The sequence below is a fragment of the Rattus norvegicus genome, chromosome 18 (assembly GCF_036323735.1).
Source record: "Rattus norvegicus strain BN/NHsdMcwi chromosome 18, GRCr8, whole genome shotgun sequence".
NCBI classification, from domain to species: domain Eukaryota; kingdom Metazoa; phylum Chordata; class Mammalia; order Rodentia; family Muridae; genus Rattus; species Rattus norvegicus.
Window position 1 is genome coordinate 26,677,094 of NC_086036.1, and position 19,181 is coordinate 26,696,274.

Genomic DNA, 19,181 nt, shown 5'->3' on the forward strand with positions numbered 1-19,181 from the left:
TGGCTCAGTAGTTGAGAGCACTGGCTGCTCTTTCAAAGGTCATGAGTTCAATTCCCAGCAACCACATGGTGGCTCACAACCATCTGTAATTGGATCTGATGCCTTTTTCTGGTGTGTCAAGGACAGTGCAGTTATATACATAAAATAAATAAATAAATCTTTAAAAAAGAGAGAGAGAGGACATGTCTTATGAAAGAGACCTAGTTTAAGCAAGCCCTTTTAATTAAAGCTACAGTCTCTTTCTTATATTATCCCAGGACAAGTTTAATAGATAGTTAAAACTGGAATGAACAATGCTAATAATAGGAAATAAAGGAAAAGCTATGTCTTTCTGAACCCCAGTCAGGTCCCATTGAGCTCCAAGGTAGTTGGAAATTCTATATTTTGTAGTGAGATCAAATCAAACAAATGCCCGGTTCAGTACTCTATACACAGTGGTTTGTTTATTACTATGAACCAGGCTAACTCTTGGTTCCTTCAAAATTATCGTAACAAACAAAAAAATTTTATGTTGCGGCTGGAGAGATGGTTAAGAGCACTGACTGCTCTTCCAGAGGTCCTGAGTTCAAATCCCAACACCACATGGTGGCTCACAACCATCTGTAATGGGATCTGATGCTCTTTTCTGGTGTGTCTGAAAACAGCTATAGTGTATTCATATAAAATAAATAAATCATTTTTAAAAAGTTTGTGTTAAAAATCTGAGCTAGCTAGACACGACAGTGAACTGAAATAGTCTGAGCACGCTGACACCGAGCTGTGTCAGGGATTCAAGGCCAGCGTGGTCTACTTAACACATTCATAGTCCTTAGAATAGTAACCCTTCTGTAGATGTTACACTCTCCATCTTGCTGGGTAAGTAAGCAGTCTGTCTGTCTCTACTGAGACACGATCTGTGTGTGTCTGGTACCTACCCTATGTAGATTGGACTGGCTTCAAACTCTGAGATTGCCTGCTTCTGTCTCTCAAGTGTTGGGCTTAAAGGTTTATGCCACCATGCACTGCTGTGGAGTCATTCTTGTTGAAACAAGGTCAGAAGGAAAGGAAGGCACCAGATTAGATTGAATAGTCCTTTAGTTATATTACTGTGAATAGGATACGTCCTTACTGTCTGTGCATGACTGAGGATGCCCATTGCTTTAGCAATGTGTTGAGCTCTCCTTTTGTTCTTTCTAGATTTGATTTGTTTTCTTAAGAACTTAGTTGGCACTGCTATGTTGGTTAGATAAAAACGGGAGAGCATGTATAGTTCTCACTGCGCTATGCTGTCTGTCTGCTCACATCTGAGTAGCTCAGCATAATAGGACACACATTAGTTGTTTAGGGAGTGGTAGAAAACTGATCTGAGCCAGGTGTGTTAGAAACTGGATCTGTGTTTTTTAGCTGAATATATTGGTTCTTTTTGGCTTTGTCACGGTGTGACTATAGTCTTGACTAACGTACAATTATTATTGATATTGTGCCAAGTTTTATAATACCCTTTAGACATCCAAGATCAGTCCCCTCCTATCTGACTGAGGATGAGAAAGTGTGTGGATGATTGAACATGAAAGACTATATCTCAGTGAACATTCATCTGCATTTAGACTGAAAACTTGCAGAATAGTTTTAAATGAGGATAAAATAAAAACAATGTTCAACAAAGTGTTTCCAATTCTTGAATAAAAGATTTGGGAAACTTAGATAATATTTTAGATAATATTACCAGAATACGATAGCTACTTAGTCATAATGAGTATGTTATTATTTATTTATACCTGTTACTTGTTTCGGGAAACTTGGGTAATATTACCAGAAGTGTGGGTGAGATAGAAGTAAATCTTGAGCTGGAGCGATAGTGCCTGGCCAAGAGCACGGTGGTCTTGTGAGGCCCTAGGTTCAGTTCCCAGCACCTACTTGCTGACTTCTAACCACCAGTTAGATCCCTTCTAACTCCAGCTCCAGGGGTCAGATTCCCCCTTCTGGCCTCCACAGGCGTGTGCATGGACGTGGTATATACATAAACTTGGGTATACATGCAGTGTGTATAAAATAAACCAATCTTTTTTTTTTTAGAAAATGAGTTTTACAAGGAAATAAAAGGAGGAAAAAATTAAGTCAGCAAAAAAAAAAAAAAAAATAGAGAAATTAGCAAGAAGAAAATTTATTTTGTTTTTATGTTGTTTGTTTTATTTTTCAAGATGATTTCTCTGTGTAGACCTTGCTGTCCTGAAACTCACTCAGTAGAGCAGGGTGGCCTCCAACTGAGAGATTCTTCTTGCTTCTGCTGGGATTAAAGGCATGCACCACTCTACATAGCTCTAAGAAATTTTTAAATATTTAAAAAGTTGACATACCAAATATAGTGATCACAGTATAGATATGGCTCTATAAATATTGAGGGTAGATTTATTAAATGGCAAATATTCATCATGACACACTTAGGCTATTACCACCTCAATACTTTCGGTGTTTCTGAATCAGCCTAAAACCTGCTATCTTCTTAGTTCTGGCTTCTAAAATCACAAGATGTCTTTGGCAGTATGAAATACCAGCAGGGAGATTTGTGGTTTGGGCCTGTGTTGATCTGTTATTTTTTTCTCATTGTGACTGATGGTTTGAAGTAAGGTCTGGAAATCAACGGAGTCTTACAGTGTTTATAAGGTGCTCACACTCAATCAGGTTCATTTCCTTTGGTCACCATTCACATATTTCTAGGAGTGACTCACGTATTTCAGAACTTGGAATGCAAACTTGTATCAAAGCAGATAAGATGTTGTACCCGTGTAATCCCAGCACTGGTGGGCAGAGGCAGGCACTTGAGTCTGAGGTTAACCTGAGGTCTTCATAGAGACTTGTAGGCTGTCGGGGTGACGTAGTGAGACCCCCATCTCAGAATAAGTATAAATAAACAAATTTTAACTTTTGAAAGTTTCTTTTCTGTGGATAGATGTTTTGTCTGCATGTATGTCTATGCATTTGAACGTGCCTGGTACACTTGAACATGCCTGGTGCCCTTGGATGTGAGGAGAGGGTGTCAGATCCCTTCAAGTGGAGTTACAGATGGTTGAAGCCGCCATGTGGATTCTGGGAGTCAAAAGTAGCCAGTGCTCTTCCTTGAGTCTTCTCTCCAGCTATTACCACCAATATCCTGGCCCTGAAAAGATGTTTGGAGGGATGCTCTTTTAGAACTCATATTAGGCCATTTCCAGGTGTCTGTAACTCCATCACTAAGGGCTCCTGTTCCTCTGAAGGTACCTGCATTCATGTGGCAGACACATAAATGGAATTAAAAATGCACTCCCAACCCAGCTCTGACAATTTGTTTTGGAGCAGAAATTCCATGAGTTTTGAAACTCAACAACAACAACATCAAGTCCTGTGCAGTAGTGCGTCTTCTGTGTGAGGGCTTGCCAAGGCAAGGAAGCTCCAGCCACTGTGCTCTTGAATGTGGTGTATATGAAGGAAGCCACTGGGAGACCGAGCTGTCCCTGTCTTATAGCGAGCGGCATCAGAGCTGTGCCTGCTCCGTATGCTTCTAGGATGGGAAAGCATTAATCGCTAATGTTTTCACAGGATGGAAGATCCCTTACAATAAACCTTTTTTGAATTTTGTTTTGTAGGGGGGTACCATAAAAGCAGTAAAATCTTCCAAAGGAAAGAAGAAGAGAGAGAGCATAGAGGGGAGAGATGGCCGGAGGAGGAAAAGTGCTTCGGACTCTGGGTGTGACCCTGCTACAAAGAAATTAAAAGGAGACAGGGGTGAAGTAGACAGTAATGGGAGTGATGGAGGTGAGGCAAGCCGAGGGCCCTGGAAAGGAGGTAATGCCAGTGGAGAGCCAGGGCTGGAACAAAGAGCCAAGCAGCCGCCGTCTACATTTGCTCCCCAGATTAACCGCAGCATTCGCTTTGCCACATACACCAAAGAAAACGGCAGAACTCTGGTGGTGCAGGATGAGCCTGTGGGTGGGGACAGGCCTGTGCCTTTCACTCCATATGCTTCAGCCACAGGTCAGACACCTTTGGCCCCAGAGGTAGGTGGAGCTGAAAACAAAGAGGCAGGAAAAACACTGGAACAAGTTAGCCAGGGCATGGTGGCTTCAGCAGCTGTAGTCACTACCACCAGCTCCACCCCAACCACGGTGAGGATCTCAGACACTGGCCTTGCATCAGGGACTGGGCCGGAAAAACAGAAAGGCAGCTGGTCGCAGGCCTCAGGAGAGGTGAGTTGCTCCAGGGCAGACTGCAGATTTGGGTTAACTTCCACTCTCCTTCATTGCTGATCATTGAAAAATGCCCCAGGAAGGAAGGTTTCTGATACAGACCTAAATCGTGCTCTCTCTGGGCCATTCGTGCTCATTTTGGCAAATGTGTATTTTTTAATAACTATCAGCTCTTAAAAGTCACCTGACAGTTTAGCTAATTAAAAACCAGTAGACTGTTCAGTTTAATGAGATATGAAAAAGATCTGATGGGGCTCTTCTTTTTCAGCTGTTTGTAGTCGAGCCTCCAGCTAGCAGTCTGAGAGGCAGAGTTAATGAGTCTACAGTGTTGATGACAGTGAACACCAAAGCAAGGTTGTGTGTCCCACCTGCCATTGCTGTTCTCAGTTCATTTTCTGTGATAGTTTTCCTCGTGGGTAGCCTGCTTCTAATCATTTGACATGGCTATAGTTTTTTCTTGCTAATTTTGTTCTTTTAAAGAGCAGTACTATAAAGTTTGGTACAATTAGTCGTAATAGCATCAAGTTTACTGTATACTTAATTTATGATACACATACTTTTTTTTGCTGAAATGGACAATATAAAAATTAATCAACCAAGTTTGATCACCAAAGTGTTAAGTCACATTTTCTTTCAAACAGGCTGTTAACTCGTGTTAGAATGTGAAATAACCCTTGACCTTATAAACATATAAAGCCTGGGAGCTGGGGAGACGGCTCAGCAGTTAGAGCCCTGGCTCCAATCCCCAGCACCTACATGGGAGCTTACAACTGACTTTAATTCTGTCTGGTTCGGGGGATCTGACACCTTCCTCTGCAGGCCTAAACATGTGATACACTGACATGCATGCAAGCAAAACACTCATACTCATGGGCATACAAGTAAATCAATCTTTTTTTAAAAATATAAAAGTTGAATATGGTGTCTTGTAGTCTCAGCTGATACAGAAACTGAGTGAAGAGTTCATTGAAGCAGGAGTTTGAGACAACTTAGCCTGCAGATTTAAGACTTTGTTACAAAACAAAAGAAGCCTAAACAAAACTTTGTGTACAGAAAGTACTGTGTAATGTATATGAGGACCAGACATGGAGGTGTGTGTATACCTATAGTCACAGCAGTGTGGAGGGAGAGGTTAGAGGGGTTATTCTCAGCTACTTAAAGAATTTGAGGGCTGGAGAGATGGCTCAGTGGTTTAGAGCACTGACTGCTCTTCCAGAGGTCCTGAGTTCAATTCCCAGCAACCACATGGTGGCTCACAACCATCTGTAATGGGATCTTCTGGTGTGTCTGAAGATAGCTACAATGTACTTAAATATATAAAATAAATTATTCTTTAAAAAAAAGTTTGAGGCCAGCCTGGGCTACATGAGACCCTGTCTTTTTAAAAACAAAACAAAACCCTGTTTGCAGGAGGAGCTCACATACTAAATAAAGTGGAATCATTTCAAGTACAGGAATAGCAGATAAAAATGACAATCGGTTGAGAGCGACGCTCAGTGGGAAGCACTTGACTTTATCTGACTTCTTTCCTTTCCTACCAAATGTAATTTATTAATCCTTAGTATTCAGGAATAGGGAGGGAGATGACATGTACAGGCAGAAGAGAAGGCCTATAAAAGTAATGCAGTTTATGGCTTTCCTGTTAGGTAGCTAATATTAGGAAAGCAACCAGGTGGCTCTAGTGATTTCTAGTGCAGATACATCTTCATAGTACCTGAGTTGTTTAAAATTAACACTGTCAAAAGCAGTGTGAGTGTAAATGAGCGTACAAACAAACCAAGTTTTATGTGCTGCATAAGTGATGTCTGTAGCTTCTATTCTTGGAGTAGAAAAGCTGGATAAATGTGAGTGATGTGGGTTAGAGAGCTGGGGACATCGTTTCTTGGTAGAATATTTGCCTAATATGTTCACAGTTCTTGTAGGTACAATCCCTCATCACCCCCACCCATCTCTTCACCTCTCCAAAAAGTCAAATAGGTTGGAGGAATTATCAAGCATGTTATAAATTAACAAAGTACAGCCATAAATGTTCCCCTTATTATGCTTAATCTGAAATAGAGAAGTAGTCATCAAGAAACTTCTAACAAATGAGTTGCAACAGTTTTCGTCACTTTCTTATAAAGAAAGGATTTAGAATTTAGTTACTTGAAGGGAAATAAAAGAGCAGCCAAATTACTTCTCACTCGTGTGCTATTTGCATTAGTAGTGAAGGACGAGCTACTGAGGTGGAGTTCCTTACAGTCGTGCAGATATCACTAGTAAAACAACAGGAGAGCCAATGCTGTAGGCCTGCTCTCTTTCATGCATGGGCGGTGGGGGTGTCAGTGCTGTGGAGTTAGTGGGAAGAAATGAACTTTTAACTCTGAAATGTCCGAAAGTGGTCTGGGAAGCAATGTCAGTTGGAAACAATCCATATTTGTATTTTAGATTTCTGTGCTAAAATTTGCCACTGTAACTATGAAAATGTTTAGTTCTCTGGTGGTTAGTACATTCACAGTGTTATAAGGCTGGGACTCTTATTAGTTCCAGAGATTTCCCCCATACCAAAAGAATACACCAGATTTCAGTTATGGGATAATTTTTCTCTTCAGTATTTTGGAGGTATAGTATCCTCTTCTTAATAATACATGATTTGCAAGCTAGGTGCTAGGATTACAAAATTAAGCCTATAATAAAAAAGGGTTCCTATGAGTATATCTGTTTACAGATATATTGGGTCTAGGTGCCTAATGCACATGAAAATATCCTAAAGTCATTCACATACAGAAGTTAAGCCTTTTCAAAGTAAAGGAAGAAATAGCAAAAGGTTTCTTTCATTCCAATTTGTTGTCCTAAAAATTTGTGTTTGGCAAATATTTCAATGTACAATTTTATTTGGGAAGCCTTAATAGAGGCTGATTATTACAAGAGGGCTCACTAAGTAGCCTCGGGTAATTTAGTATCTTTAGGGTCATTGTTAGTTGAAGAGTAGCACAGTTGAAGCATCTGTTCAACTTAAGTTGACATGAGCAGGGCAGACTGTAAATCCCAGCATTAGGAGGGCGCAGACACAGAGGATCTCTGTGAGTTCAAGGCCAGCCAGGGGTCCATAGACCCTGTCTCAAAATTAACTGATTAACTGACATAAACATGACATTAGGGGTCTGATTTTTAAAAAAGATCTACGTTATGAAATTTCAAATTAATAAAATTCTTTTCATTAATGTACAGGGAGTTGTAAGAAAGTGAAGTAACTGTAACATGGGCTGTTTACAGCAGCTTAACTAAATAAAAGAGAATGTAGCTTGTTGGTAGAGTGCTTGCCTGGAACACACATTACCTCATAAAGTTGACATGTAAGCGTGCGCCTGTCCTGTAACCTCAGCTTCTGGGAAGTAGAGCAGGAGCAGCTGAAGTTCAAGGTCCTTCTGGACTACACAGGGAGTTGGAAACCAGCCTGGGCTATGCGAGACCTTGTCTCCAAACTCAAGGAAAAGCAACACCTTTCTGTAATAGCATCAAGGAAGTAGATGCCTGTTACCGAGGTCTGTTCACACAACAAAGAACCCGTTCCTTAATGGCAGCTCTTTCCAACTGCTGTGTGCCCAAGACTTGTAGTGACACCCACACACCCCAGCGTCCTTCCGATCCTGCCTTCCGATGAAGTAGATAATAACCAAGTAAGCAGCAGATTAGACGACATCCTGCTCTCTCTGGCTCACCTTTCTAAAGTAAAGATGACTTCTGTAGTCTGTGGCTAGTTGTCTCCCTACCAGAGCTGGTGAAATCCAGTCATAAGAGCAGGTTCATGAAATATAGGAGCGGAAAATTTGTGGCTTAGAGAAATGTGATATCTGTGATAAAGAAAGGTGATTGGGTTGTAGCTAGCATCACTAACTGAAGCTAAAATCTTCCTTCCTTCCAGAGTTCAAGGAGTTCTAGTCTGGCCTCTTCTGGATTTGGAGTGTCTCTCTCAAGTTTGTCACAACCATTGACTTTTGGAAGTGGACGGAGCCAGTCCAATGGAGTTTTAGCCACAGAAAACAAGCCTCTGGGCTTCTCTCTCAGCCGCAGCTCTGCATCGGAGTCTCAGAAAGACTCAGACCTCTCCAAGAACTTGTTTTTTCAATGCATGTCCCAAAACTTGCCCAGCAGTAACTACTTCACCTCGGGTTCAGAGGGCGTGGCCGATGACTCCTCCAGCAGGGACTCGTTCAGACAGAGCCTGGAAAGCCTGAGCTCAGGCCTGGGTAAAGGCAGACCTGTTCTTGGAGCAGATACTAAGCCAGGTCCCAAGGCTGGCAGCTCTGTGGACCGAAAAGTGCCTGCAGAGTCCATGCCCACCCTTACTCCAGCCTTCCCGCGGAGTCTCCTGAACACCCGCACCCCAGAGAATCATGAAAATCTATTTTTACAGCCCCCTAAACTGTCCCGAGAAGAACCTTCTAACCCTTTCCTGGCGTTTGTGGAGAAAGTGGAACACAGCCCTTTCAGCAGCTTTGCGTCTCAGGCATCAGGTAGCTCTTCCTCTGCTACCACGGTCACCTCAAAGGCAACACCCAGCTGGCCCGAGTCCCACTCCTCTGCAGACTCTGCATCTTTAGCAAAGAAAAAACCCCTCTTTATTACAACGGACTCCTCCAAACTGGTATCTGGTGTTCTGGGCTCAGCTCTCAGCACTGGGGGCCCAAGCCTCTCTGCCATGGGGAATGGGCGCTCCAGCTCACCCACCAGCAGCCTCACCCAACCTATTGAGATGCCTACTCTCTCCTCCAGTCCCACAGAAGAGAGGCCAACTGTGGGGCCTGGCCAGCAGGACAATCCTCTCCTCAAAACATTCAGTACCGTCTTTGGCAGGCACGCAGGCAGCTTTCTGTCCTCCCCAGCAGAGTTTGCCCAGGAGAACAAAGCTCCTTTTGAAGCTGTCAAAAGGTTCTCATTGGATGAGCGCAGCTTGGCTTGCAGACAGGATTCGGACTCCAGCACCAACAGTGACCTGTCAGATCTGAGCGACTCGGAGGAGCAGCTGCAGGCCAAGAGTGGCCTGAAGGGGCCTCCAGAGCACCTGATGGGGAAGCTAGGCCCCGATGGGGGACGCAGCGCCGAGCTGCTGCTGGGCAAGGGCAAAGGGAAGCAGGCCCCTAAGGGCCGGCCCCGGACTGCTCCCCTGAAAGGTGATCCCGCAGGGACCGTCGATGGGCACCACTGACATCAAATGTTGGGATGGAAAAGTCTTAATCTCTAGAATGACACCATACCCTCCTTGGACCTGGTTCTGGGCAGTGTTGCTTCTGTGTTGCCTCTATAAGGGTTGTCTGGCCACAAAGAAAAAATTTGATCTCATTAACTTTTCTTTAAACATCAGGAACTAAGTTCTTTTAGAATCCCATTCCGTTCTCATTTAAAGACTAGACCGTCTTTAAATTTACTTTAGGGAGATAGGTAGAAATAGTCACTGTTCCCATAGCAACCTTTGGTAGATTGGATGAAGCAGAGATTCACAGCCTCTATTTGTCCTTCCCCAAGACATACCCTAGCTCAGCACTGTGATAGGACATCACTCAGAGTCTAGTGATAAAAGCAGCTCTTTCCTTCAGGCTCTGATAGACTTGAGGATACTTGATTACTTGATACAAGTTCTCCATGGCTTGCGTCCCCATCTGAAGCCTTTTCTCCTCATGCACTCTTCTAGGTACCTTTCCAAGTAGCCCAAAGAGAAATGCTCAGGTCAGGGTGTATGTCTAGTCATGCTGAACCTGATTCATACCTCTGGTGAAGGCCCTCTCTCCTCCCTTCCTCCCCACAGTTGGCCAGTCAGTGCTGAAGGACGTGAGTAAAGTGAGGAAGCTGAAGCAGTCTGGAGAGCCCTTCCTGCAGGATGGCTCCTGCATCAACGTGGCGCCTCACCTGCACAAGTGCCGAGAGTGCCGCCTGGAGAGGTACCGCAAGTTCAAGGAGCAGGAGCAGGACGACTCCACTGTAGCCTGCCGCTTCTTCCACTTCCGGAGGTACTGCATCCTCTGTCCCCCAGCTCCCAGTTCTCATTGGCTTTAAGTGACTGCAGTGCACGCGCTCTCTGGATCCACAGATGTGTCCTGCCACCTCTCTTACTTTCCCTAACCTTTGCTCTTTAGAGTCTGTTTTGAGACTGTCAGAGTAGTCAGTTGGATTGTGAAGTGGCCTGTGGCTTTGTCTTTAGAAAATGTAAGTTGAACAGTTTTACCTGTAGCCCTGTGCTGCCCCTGGGTTATTCTCAAGTCTGATTCCATTTAAAGTTGTATAAGGAAAACTCAGTTCCTTTTGTGGATCACCTGACCACCTCCATTTCCTCAGTACTAGAGTAAGCTGAGGGGTAGGCAGTGGGAATAGGACAGAGTGCGAACCTTCTCTTCCCTCCTTTGTTTCTCTCTTGGTTTGATTTGGGGGCAGCATCTGATTTGTATTGCCAGTGTGGCCTTGAACTAGTGGACTCAAACACTCCTGCCACAGCCCTCCCAAGTGCTGGGATTACATGGTTTGTCACCACACTTGATTAAGAATCTTTACTTGTGGGCTGGAGAGATGGCTCAGCGGTTAAGAGCACTGACTGCTCTTCCAGAGGTCATGAGTTCAATTCCCAGCAACCACATGGTGGCTCACAACCATCTGTAATGAGATGCTCTCTTCTGAAGTGTCTGAAGAGAACGACAGTGTACTAACATATAAATAAAATAAATAAATTTTTAAAAAAAGAATCTCTACTTGTAAAGAAGAAAAAAAAGAATCTTGTTGAATAAAGAAATCCAGTTACTTCTCAGCTTTTAAAACTAAGATCAAGTAAAGAAACCCAAATTTTTTTATTGGTTTGACCTCAATTTCTTTATTTGGCAAATATTTATTAGGCCACTAATTGTGTCAACTACCCCCTCCCCTGACACATACATGCCCCCTCCCTTCCTCTGGATTCAGAAGCAAAGGAAACAAATTTTAGCTCACACGGTTTAAAGAGAAAGAAGTTTTTTAAAAAAAAAAAAATGATGTCAAGGGGCTAGAACAGTGGCTCTTGAGAGACTGCAGTTCTTTCGGAGAGAACCCCAGTTTGGTTCCTAACACACTTGTTAGGAGCCTCACAGCTCTCTAACTCCAGTGCCAGGGGATCTGCTGCTCTCTGTGTGGGTGGGTGGGTGGGTGGGTGGGTTGTTGAGAAGAGGGTCTTACTGTGTATCCCTGGCTGGCTCTGAACTCACCTCCCTCTGCCTCCCAAGTATTGGTGTTAAAGGTGTGTGCACTGAGGCATCTGTAAGAACAAGCTCATCCTCAAGGTTGCACTGTTGCTGATGGAACCAGAGTTGGTAGACTAGGGTGGGAAAGGGCAGAGAATTCATGAAGGGTCTATGTTTTATTTGTTGCTGCTTGGTTTTGAGATGGAGTCTCTGGATGTTTATTTTTCTCATTTCTGTTTTTTACACTTATTTATTTATGGGTTTGGGGGCTGGAGAGATGGCTCAATGGATAAGTACTGACTGCTCTTATAGAGGACCCATGTTTGATTCTTAGCATACACATGGCAGTCCAGGGGATCTGATGCCTTTCCTGACCTCTGAGGTCTATGTGCCTATGCACATGTGCACTCAGCATTTGGCAGACAGAATAACTTAGAGGAGTTCACTGGGAATGAAACTCAGGTTATCACGTGCAGTAGGACGTCCCTTTACCCACTGAACCATCGCACTGTCTGGTCCATCCCTTTACCTCTTCCTCCCAAGTCCTTAGTCAGTACAGTGTCAAGACTGTTTAAGTATTACAGGAAATATATAAATATTATGTTTGCATTGTATTAACTGCTATAAGTAACCTACTGATGACTTAAAAGAACATGTAAGGGGCTGGGGATTTAGCTCAGTGGTAGAGCGCTTACCTAGGAAGCGCGAGGCCCTGGGTTCGGTCCCCAGCTCCGAAAAAAAGAACCAAAAAAAAAAATGTAAAAATGTGTAGTATAATTATAGTATCATAGTCTATGAGGGACTTGATCTGCCCCAGATTTTGATAGGGATGTGGGAAATGGGTAGGAGGTGTGGCCTCTAGCCATTTCCCTCATACCCCAAGGGATGGTTGTATTTGACTTGTGTCCTTTTTTTGTCTTAGGTTGGTCTTCACTCGAAAGGGGGTACTCCGTGTGGAGGGATTTCTGAGCCCCCAGCAGAGTGACCCGGATGCCATGAACTTGTGGATCCCCTCTTCCTCCCTAGCAGAAGGAATAGACCTAGAAACCTCAAAATACATCTTGGCCAATGTTGGGGACCAGTTCTGCCAGCTTGTAATGTCTGAGAAAGAGGCCATGATGATGGTGGAGCCACACCGTAAGGCGCCCTTCACTGCTCCCAGCTGCTCCTCTCTTGCAGTCTTGATTTCCTTTTCCTTAAAGCAAGGTTGGGAAGAAAGGCATCTGCTGTGGATGAATCAGGACTGAGATTTGTCTTTGTAGCATCCTGTAAGCGATGCACTGTCCCAGCACGTGCCATTCTGTCCATCTGACAAGTAGTGAACAGAATCTCCTCCTCATTGTGCCGTGTGTCCGTCATCACACATCTGCCGTGTGGGGCTGAGCTGTTCTCAGTTTGCTTTGAACAAATTCACGGCAGTGCCAGTGTCCTATGGTTCACTGAGAGACATGGTGCTGTTTAAGACTTAGTTTCTCACCTAGAGTCCTCATTGTTACTGAGGCAATACAGATATACTCCATACAGTTTCCACACTAAGGGAACTGTACTGTGAATGTATACTTTACATTTCAAGAGAAAAAGTCTCTTTTTTTTCTGTCAAAGACTTTATACTGTCTGGGTTATTTTTTGAGATTAGGGTCTCAGAGTCCTTATATATCTAAGACTGACCTTTTCCTGCCTCCATCTTCAAAATGTAGGAATTACAACCTAACTGAAATGTTTTTTCTCAGTTGATAACATATAGCATTAATTTCTTGATGACACTAGGAGTCTTATTACTGTTCTACCCCCTAAGAACACTCAGTGTTCCATACATCTGTTTCTCTTACAATTGTAGAAACACACACTTGTTTTATTTTTAAAATTTTTATCTATGGACAAATGCCATGCATGAGTAACAGTCAATAAAATGGGTTTCATGCTGTTGGTCACAGTTGTCACTACCAAGAGTGTTCTTCTCTCCCCAGAGAAAGTGGCATGGAAGCGAGCGGTGCGTGGAGTGCGGGAAATGTGCGATGTGTGTGAGACGACGCTCTTCAACATCCATTGGGTTTGTCGAAAATGCGGATTTGGGGTCTGCCTTGACTGTTACCGGCTCAGGAAAAGCCGTCCAAGGAGTGGTAAGTAATCCTGTCTCTCAGGTAATTCTAAACATGGCAGGTGAATCAGCTGCTAGCTTCACTTGTCTTTGTCATAACTTTTATAGACACATAACATTTTTTTATTAAAGATTGGTTTTTATTTTTAATTACTTTACTGTGTCTGTCTGTGGGAATATGTGCACAGGTGAGCACAGGGTTTACAGAAGAAGGTATGGCTTTCCCTGGAGCTGGAGCTACAGATAGTTGTGAGCAAAGTCAGGCATGGTGACACATGCCTTCAATCCATATACTCAGAGACACAGGCAAGTGGCCCTCTGTGAGCTCAAGGCCAACCTGGTCTACAGAGTAAGTTCTAAGACAGCCACAGCTACACAGAGAAACCCTAAGAGGAATGACTACAGTGCTCTCAGAAGCCACAAAAGAAAGTCTGCCTGGGTATGATGACACATGCCTTTAATCCTAGCACTTGAGGCTAGAGGCAGAAGGGTCTCTGTGAGTTCAAGGCCAGCCTGATCTACATAGTAAGTTCTAGGACAGCCATGGCTCTATAGAGATTTGTCTCAAAACAGCAAGCAGATAAAAGTTGTCTCAGGTTTGTCTATAACAGTGCAGAGCCTTTGATGTCTCCTACTGTCTAGTGATGCTCTATTTTATGTATATTTTGTATAATCTGGATTATATTCATTTTGGCTGTATGGATACTGCCACTGTATGTAGTGTTTGTGTGGCTGGATGCTTGTTCTTCTCCCTTGGTTCTATACCGAGGAGGACAATTTCTGGGTCAAGCCAGGTGTAGCAGATAAACATTTGTAATCCCAGCACTTGGAAGGTAGAGGAGGAGGATACAGAGATTAGCACTAGCCTCAGCTACGCAGTCAGTTTGCCAGTCTTGGTCACCTTCCCTGGCTAAATAAAGGTCTTTTGAGGAACTTCAGAGTATTCTCCAAAGGGCCTTACAGTTATAAACCCAGCTACAGCCATATCTTTTTAGGATATTGTCCGTCTGTTTTCCTCTTTTTAAAGACACATATTTAAATTATTTGCTTCCCTTGGTTCTAGCTTAGGTTAGGAATCCCCCTCATCTTTCATCCTTCAGAGATCCAATATAACAGGTATCTGTGTTGTTTGGTAGTGCTTTTGGTTTTTGTTAAAATGGCCTCCCTTCATAGGCAATGCTAGTGTCAAAATCTCCATCTTCCTTTCTGTACCTCCTGAGCACTCTGAACATAGAGATCTTGGGTTTCTATCACCATACCTGATCTGGTGTTATGGTGGTGTCAGCAGGGCCCGTAGATGTTTTTTATTTTTTGTTCGTTTGGGTTTTGTTTTGTTTCTTGGCCTGGTGGGTGTGGGTATAAATAAGCTAAGCTTAAGCAATTAGAACTTGAAAAGCTGTACCCACATCATAAACCAACAGTGGTATCTTAGGCCAGTGACTTAATCACTACAAGCCTCAGTTCCTTTTTCTATAAAAGAAAAATATATTATTAGCATTAACATTGTTGCAGGTAATTTGATGAACTATATCTGAAGGGCTCACACAGGACTGACACCTAAGCATGGCATACAGTTAACAGTGGGCCTTTTTACCCTGGCACTATAGAAATTGCTTTTCTGCCATAAACAGAAAGAAACAGCATTTAAAACTAATTTTCCAGATTTTGCAGCAGGCAACATAGGACTGTGACCTCTGAGAAATGGGAAGAAACAATCTGGTTTCTACAGTGGCCTGTTAGTGCTTCTAACTGTGGCACAGAGGAGACCAAATTAGCTTGGCAGCCCCACTGGGCTAAGACAGACAGACAGTCAGGTAGAATGCCTGGGTAAAGCGAAGGGCCGCACACGTGGCGCAGCAGAGACTATGCAGAGTCCCAGGTTTTCTGTGTCACAGATCTACATGAGCGTCAGCTCAAACTCCCTGAGGCCCAAAACTGATCTTCAGAGGATTATTGGCAAGTAATTTTCCTTTTTAAAAAAAAAAAAAAAAAGATTTATTTATTTATTATAAATATGAGTACACTGTAGCTGTCTTCAGACACCAGAAGAGGGCATCAGATCCCATTACAGATGGTTGTGAGCCACCATGTGGTTGCTGGGAAGTGAACTCAGGACCTCTGGAAGAGCAGTCAGTGCTCTTAACCACTGAGCCATCTCTCCAGCCCAGCAAGTAATTTTCAGAATTCATAATTTTAGAAAAAAAAAATCTTTCTTTTTTTCTTCCCTCCCTCTCCCCACAAGATAGGGTTTCTCTGTCAGCCCTGGCTGCTCCGGGCCTTACTCTGTAGACCAAGGCTGTCCTTAAAGTCACAGAACTCTGCCTGCTCTGCCTCCTGAGTACTAGGGGGTGTGCACCCGCATGCCTAGTGTCAGAATCACAATTGTAAAGAGATGCTTGGCCTTCCAAAACTTAGGAAGCAAACACAAGTGGATCTTCATGAGTTAAAGGCCAGCCTCCTCTACATAGCAAGTTCTAGGACGATATAAAAAGATAGTGTTTCAATAAAAATAAAAACAACAGAAAGAGATGTTTGTTAGAGTCCAGAAGGATCACTTCTGTGTCATGGGATTGAGTGTTAAAGTCTTTAATTGGAGACTGGAGAGATGGCTCAGTGGGTGACCTAGGTTTCATTCGCAGTGCCCATCTGGGTGTCTGTAACCATATGTCTGTCCGTAAGAACTGTCTGTGACTCCGGTTTCAGGAGATCTCACACCCTCTCTGGCCTCCATTAGCACTAGGCACACAGATGGTCCGCATACACACATACAGGCAGAGGACCTGTGCATATAAGATCAGATCTCTAGAACTGCTATCAAGAATTGTAAAGCAAGCTTTAGAAGACTCACCCTGATTGCTGACTCTTGCACTAATTAGTTTAACAGAGTTCAAAGGATTTAAAAACAACAAACAAAACAGTATCCAGATATATATTGACAGAACTCTGCATTCAGTCAACAAAGTCAAGAATAAAGGAAAAGAGAAAAAGGCAGAGTTGACCAATAACTCAAAATGACAAATGAGAAAATGCCTAAAAGTAGCAGGGATGATGACATGTGACACACCCAATATGGAGGGTAATGTAATGGCTGGAGACAGACTATGACAAGTTAACCATTAGTACTGCTAAGCCCAGAGCACTTCCTAAGAAGTCAGAGCATGGGGCTGGGGAGAGGACTTACTGCAGAGGCAGTTCCTTCCCAGCATCCATATCTGACGCTCACAGCCACCTTTAACTTTAGACTCAAGAGACCGGTGCCTTCTTCTGACCATGGCGGGCACCCGTACACATACAGCACTCATTCACCAACACACTTTACATCTGGCAGCAAACACCTATAGTCCGGACCCTCAGGAGGAGAAAGCAGGAGGATCCAGAGTTAAGAACTGTCTTTGGCTACTTAGCAAGTCTGAGGCCAGCTGGCCATACAAGGAAAATCTGTCCAGTACAGCACAAAACAAAAACAATGCTGGCCAGGAGAGACGGAAGGATATCAAGTGCCAAGAGCTGAAGTTTGCAGAGGGATAGGGTTGTTCTTGTCATGGTTGATTTGGAGAAACATGAAGAATCTCCTTTAGATTGTTGGTTTGTTTTTTATAATATAAAGCAGTAGAACAGATCGTAGTTTCAGTTTTTAAGTAAGCTTTTGCTTTCTTTGGCCATGAAAAAATTGGACTTTGAGGCTCTAAAACTTTGACTCACTGAAAGATGGTGACCCCATAAAATCAGAAATTAATTTCTGTTTCAGAGACAGAAGAGATGGGCGATGAGGAGGTCTTCTCCTGGCTGAAGTGTGCAAAGGGGCAGTCCCATGAACCAGAGAACCTCATGCCCACACAGATCATCCCTGGCACAGGTAAAGAAACTCCTGTTTTGAGAGTGGGTGAGAAAGTGTCGTGTGTCTGTTTTGATTTTGTAGTGCTGAGTATTACATTCTCAGCCTTTTACACAGCAGGTCAACACTTCTACCACAGAACCACATCCCTAGCCTCAGTGTATTGGTTTACTGGGGAGAGGGGGCTGTGTGTTTGGGGGATGGTGTGTGTGTGTTTGGTTCAGGGAAGGTGACCATGATAAGCCAATCACTCCGGACATTAGGAAAGACTTCTGGTTTTAGGCTCATAAAATATCGCTAGAACACTTGCCGCTCTCTCCGAAGGTCTAGGTTCAGCTCCAGTCACTCACAGGAAAATCACAGTCACCTGTAACTCTGGTTCCAGGACATCCAATTCCTTCTTTGGTCTTCAAGGGCAGCCATGCACATGTGTGTGTGGGCATTCAAGTAAAGTAATATCAAAACAAACAAAATGTGTTTTGCCAGGTGTGGTGGTGCACACTTTCAATCCCAGCACTCAGGAGGCAGAGGCAGGAGGATCTCTCAGTTCAAAGGCAGCCCGTTCTGTAGAGTGAGTTCTGGACAGCCAGGGTTACACAGAGAAACATGTCTCAATCATAATAATAATAATAATGTTAGAGGTGTATGTTTAAAACCCCACTGAGAACTGCATTGGTGTTTCAAAGCTGCCTGGCCAGTGCTGGGGACCTGAGGTAGGAGGCTGCAGTGGGTTCTCAGAGTAAATTCCAGGTCATGAAAACAATAATAAAAATATCTGGCTAAGAGGTTGGAGATGTAGCTCAGTGCAAGGCCCTGGGTTCAGTTCTCAGCTTCCTGGGATGGGGATATCCAGCTCAGCATAACCAAACCCTTGAATCCATGAAGACAGCACTAGCCTACCAGAGGGGAGGAGTAGCTGCACATGTTTGTCACAATCCCAGCTTTCTGCACCAAGTCTTCCTCAGGACTTCAAAGGCAACCTGGGCCCAGGGGTCCTGGTCTCAAAACAGACAAATGTTCCAATGGTGCTTACTGTCTCCTCTCCTTAGCGCTTTATAATATCGGAGACATGGTACACGCTGCCCGGGGAAAGTGGGGAATTAAAGCAAACTGCCCTTGTATAAGTCGGCAAAGCAAATCCGTTTTGAGACCTGCTGTCACCAATGGGATATCACAGGTAAGATGTGTGGGTCACAACTAAGAGAGGCAGGCTGCCTTTCTGTCTGTCTGTCTGTCTTTCTGTCTGTCTTTCTTTCTGTCTGTCTTTCTTTCTTCTCCTCTTCCTCCTCTTCCTTCTTCTATTCTGGGTTCTTTTTAAATTTTTATTTTATTTGAGAATTATTCCCAGAAGGGGTAACACTGAGGTAGAAAGGTAAAAGTGCAGGAATGGTGGGGGAATCCCAACCACAATTAAGTATGTAGAAAAATGCCATTAGGACCTGTTACCCGTGTACCAATTAAAATGAAAATTAGTCTGAACTACTCAGGATTCCGAGGTGAAAGAATTGTTAGTTTTGAGGCCTCTCTGTGCAGCATATCAAGACCGCATCTCAAAAGCAAAACGGAAACATTAAGAGCCCACGGTCCACAGCTTCCATTTGAACCTCCTGGCACCACTAGCCTGGGTTGATTACTAGAAACCCAAGTGTGGGTGCGGAGAGCTCTGGAGATTGTGTCCTCAGTAGCATCGGTGTGCTGATGTCCCATCATAGGCGGTTGTGGGTGCTGAAAATTGAACTCAAGATTTCAGGAAGAGCAGGCAGTTCTCTTAACCAATGAATCGACTGTCCAGCCCTGTGGATTAACTTCAATCACTAGTTTCCTGTCGTAGAACAGTCTAAGACATTCTTTAAATTGTAAATTCT

General features: G+C 43.6%; 1 protein-coding gene across 3 annotated transcripts in view; it reads left to right on the top strand.

The window, feature by feature from the left end:
- Kdm3b (lysine demethylase 3B) overlaps window positions 1-19,181 on the top strand; it is a 55,811-nt gene that overhangs the window by 22,090 nt on the left and 14,540 nt on the right. For 2 of the 3 annotated variants that reach the window (NM_001427469.1, XM_039097277.2), the window contains exons 7-13: window positions 3,603-4,202; window positions 8,107-9,355; window positions 9,988-10,189; window positions 12,306-12,520; window positions 13,351-13,503; window positions 17,230-17,337; window positions 18,366-18,493. In NM_001427469.1, the coding sequence (NP_001414398.1) occupies window positions 3,603-4,202; window positions 8,107-9,355; window positions 9,988-10,189; window positions 12,306-12,520; window positions 13,351-13,503; window positions 17,230-17,337; window positions 18,366-18,493 (2,655 nt within the window). The remainder of the gene's footprint in view (window positions 1-3,602; window positions 4,203-8,106; window positions 9,356-9,987; window positions 10,190-12,305; window positions 12,521-13,350; window positions 13,504-17,229; window positions 17,338-18,365; window positions 18,494-19,181) is intronic. The other variant, XM_039097278.2, reaches the window with a different exon arrangement.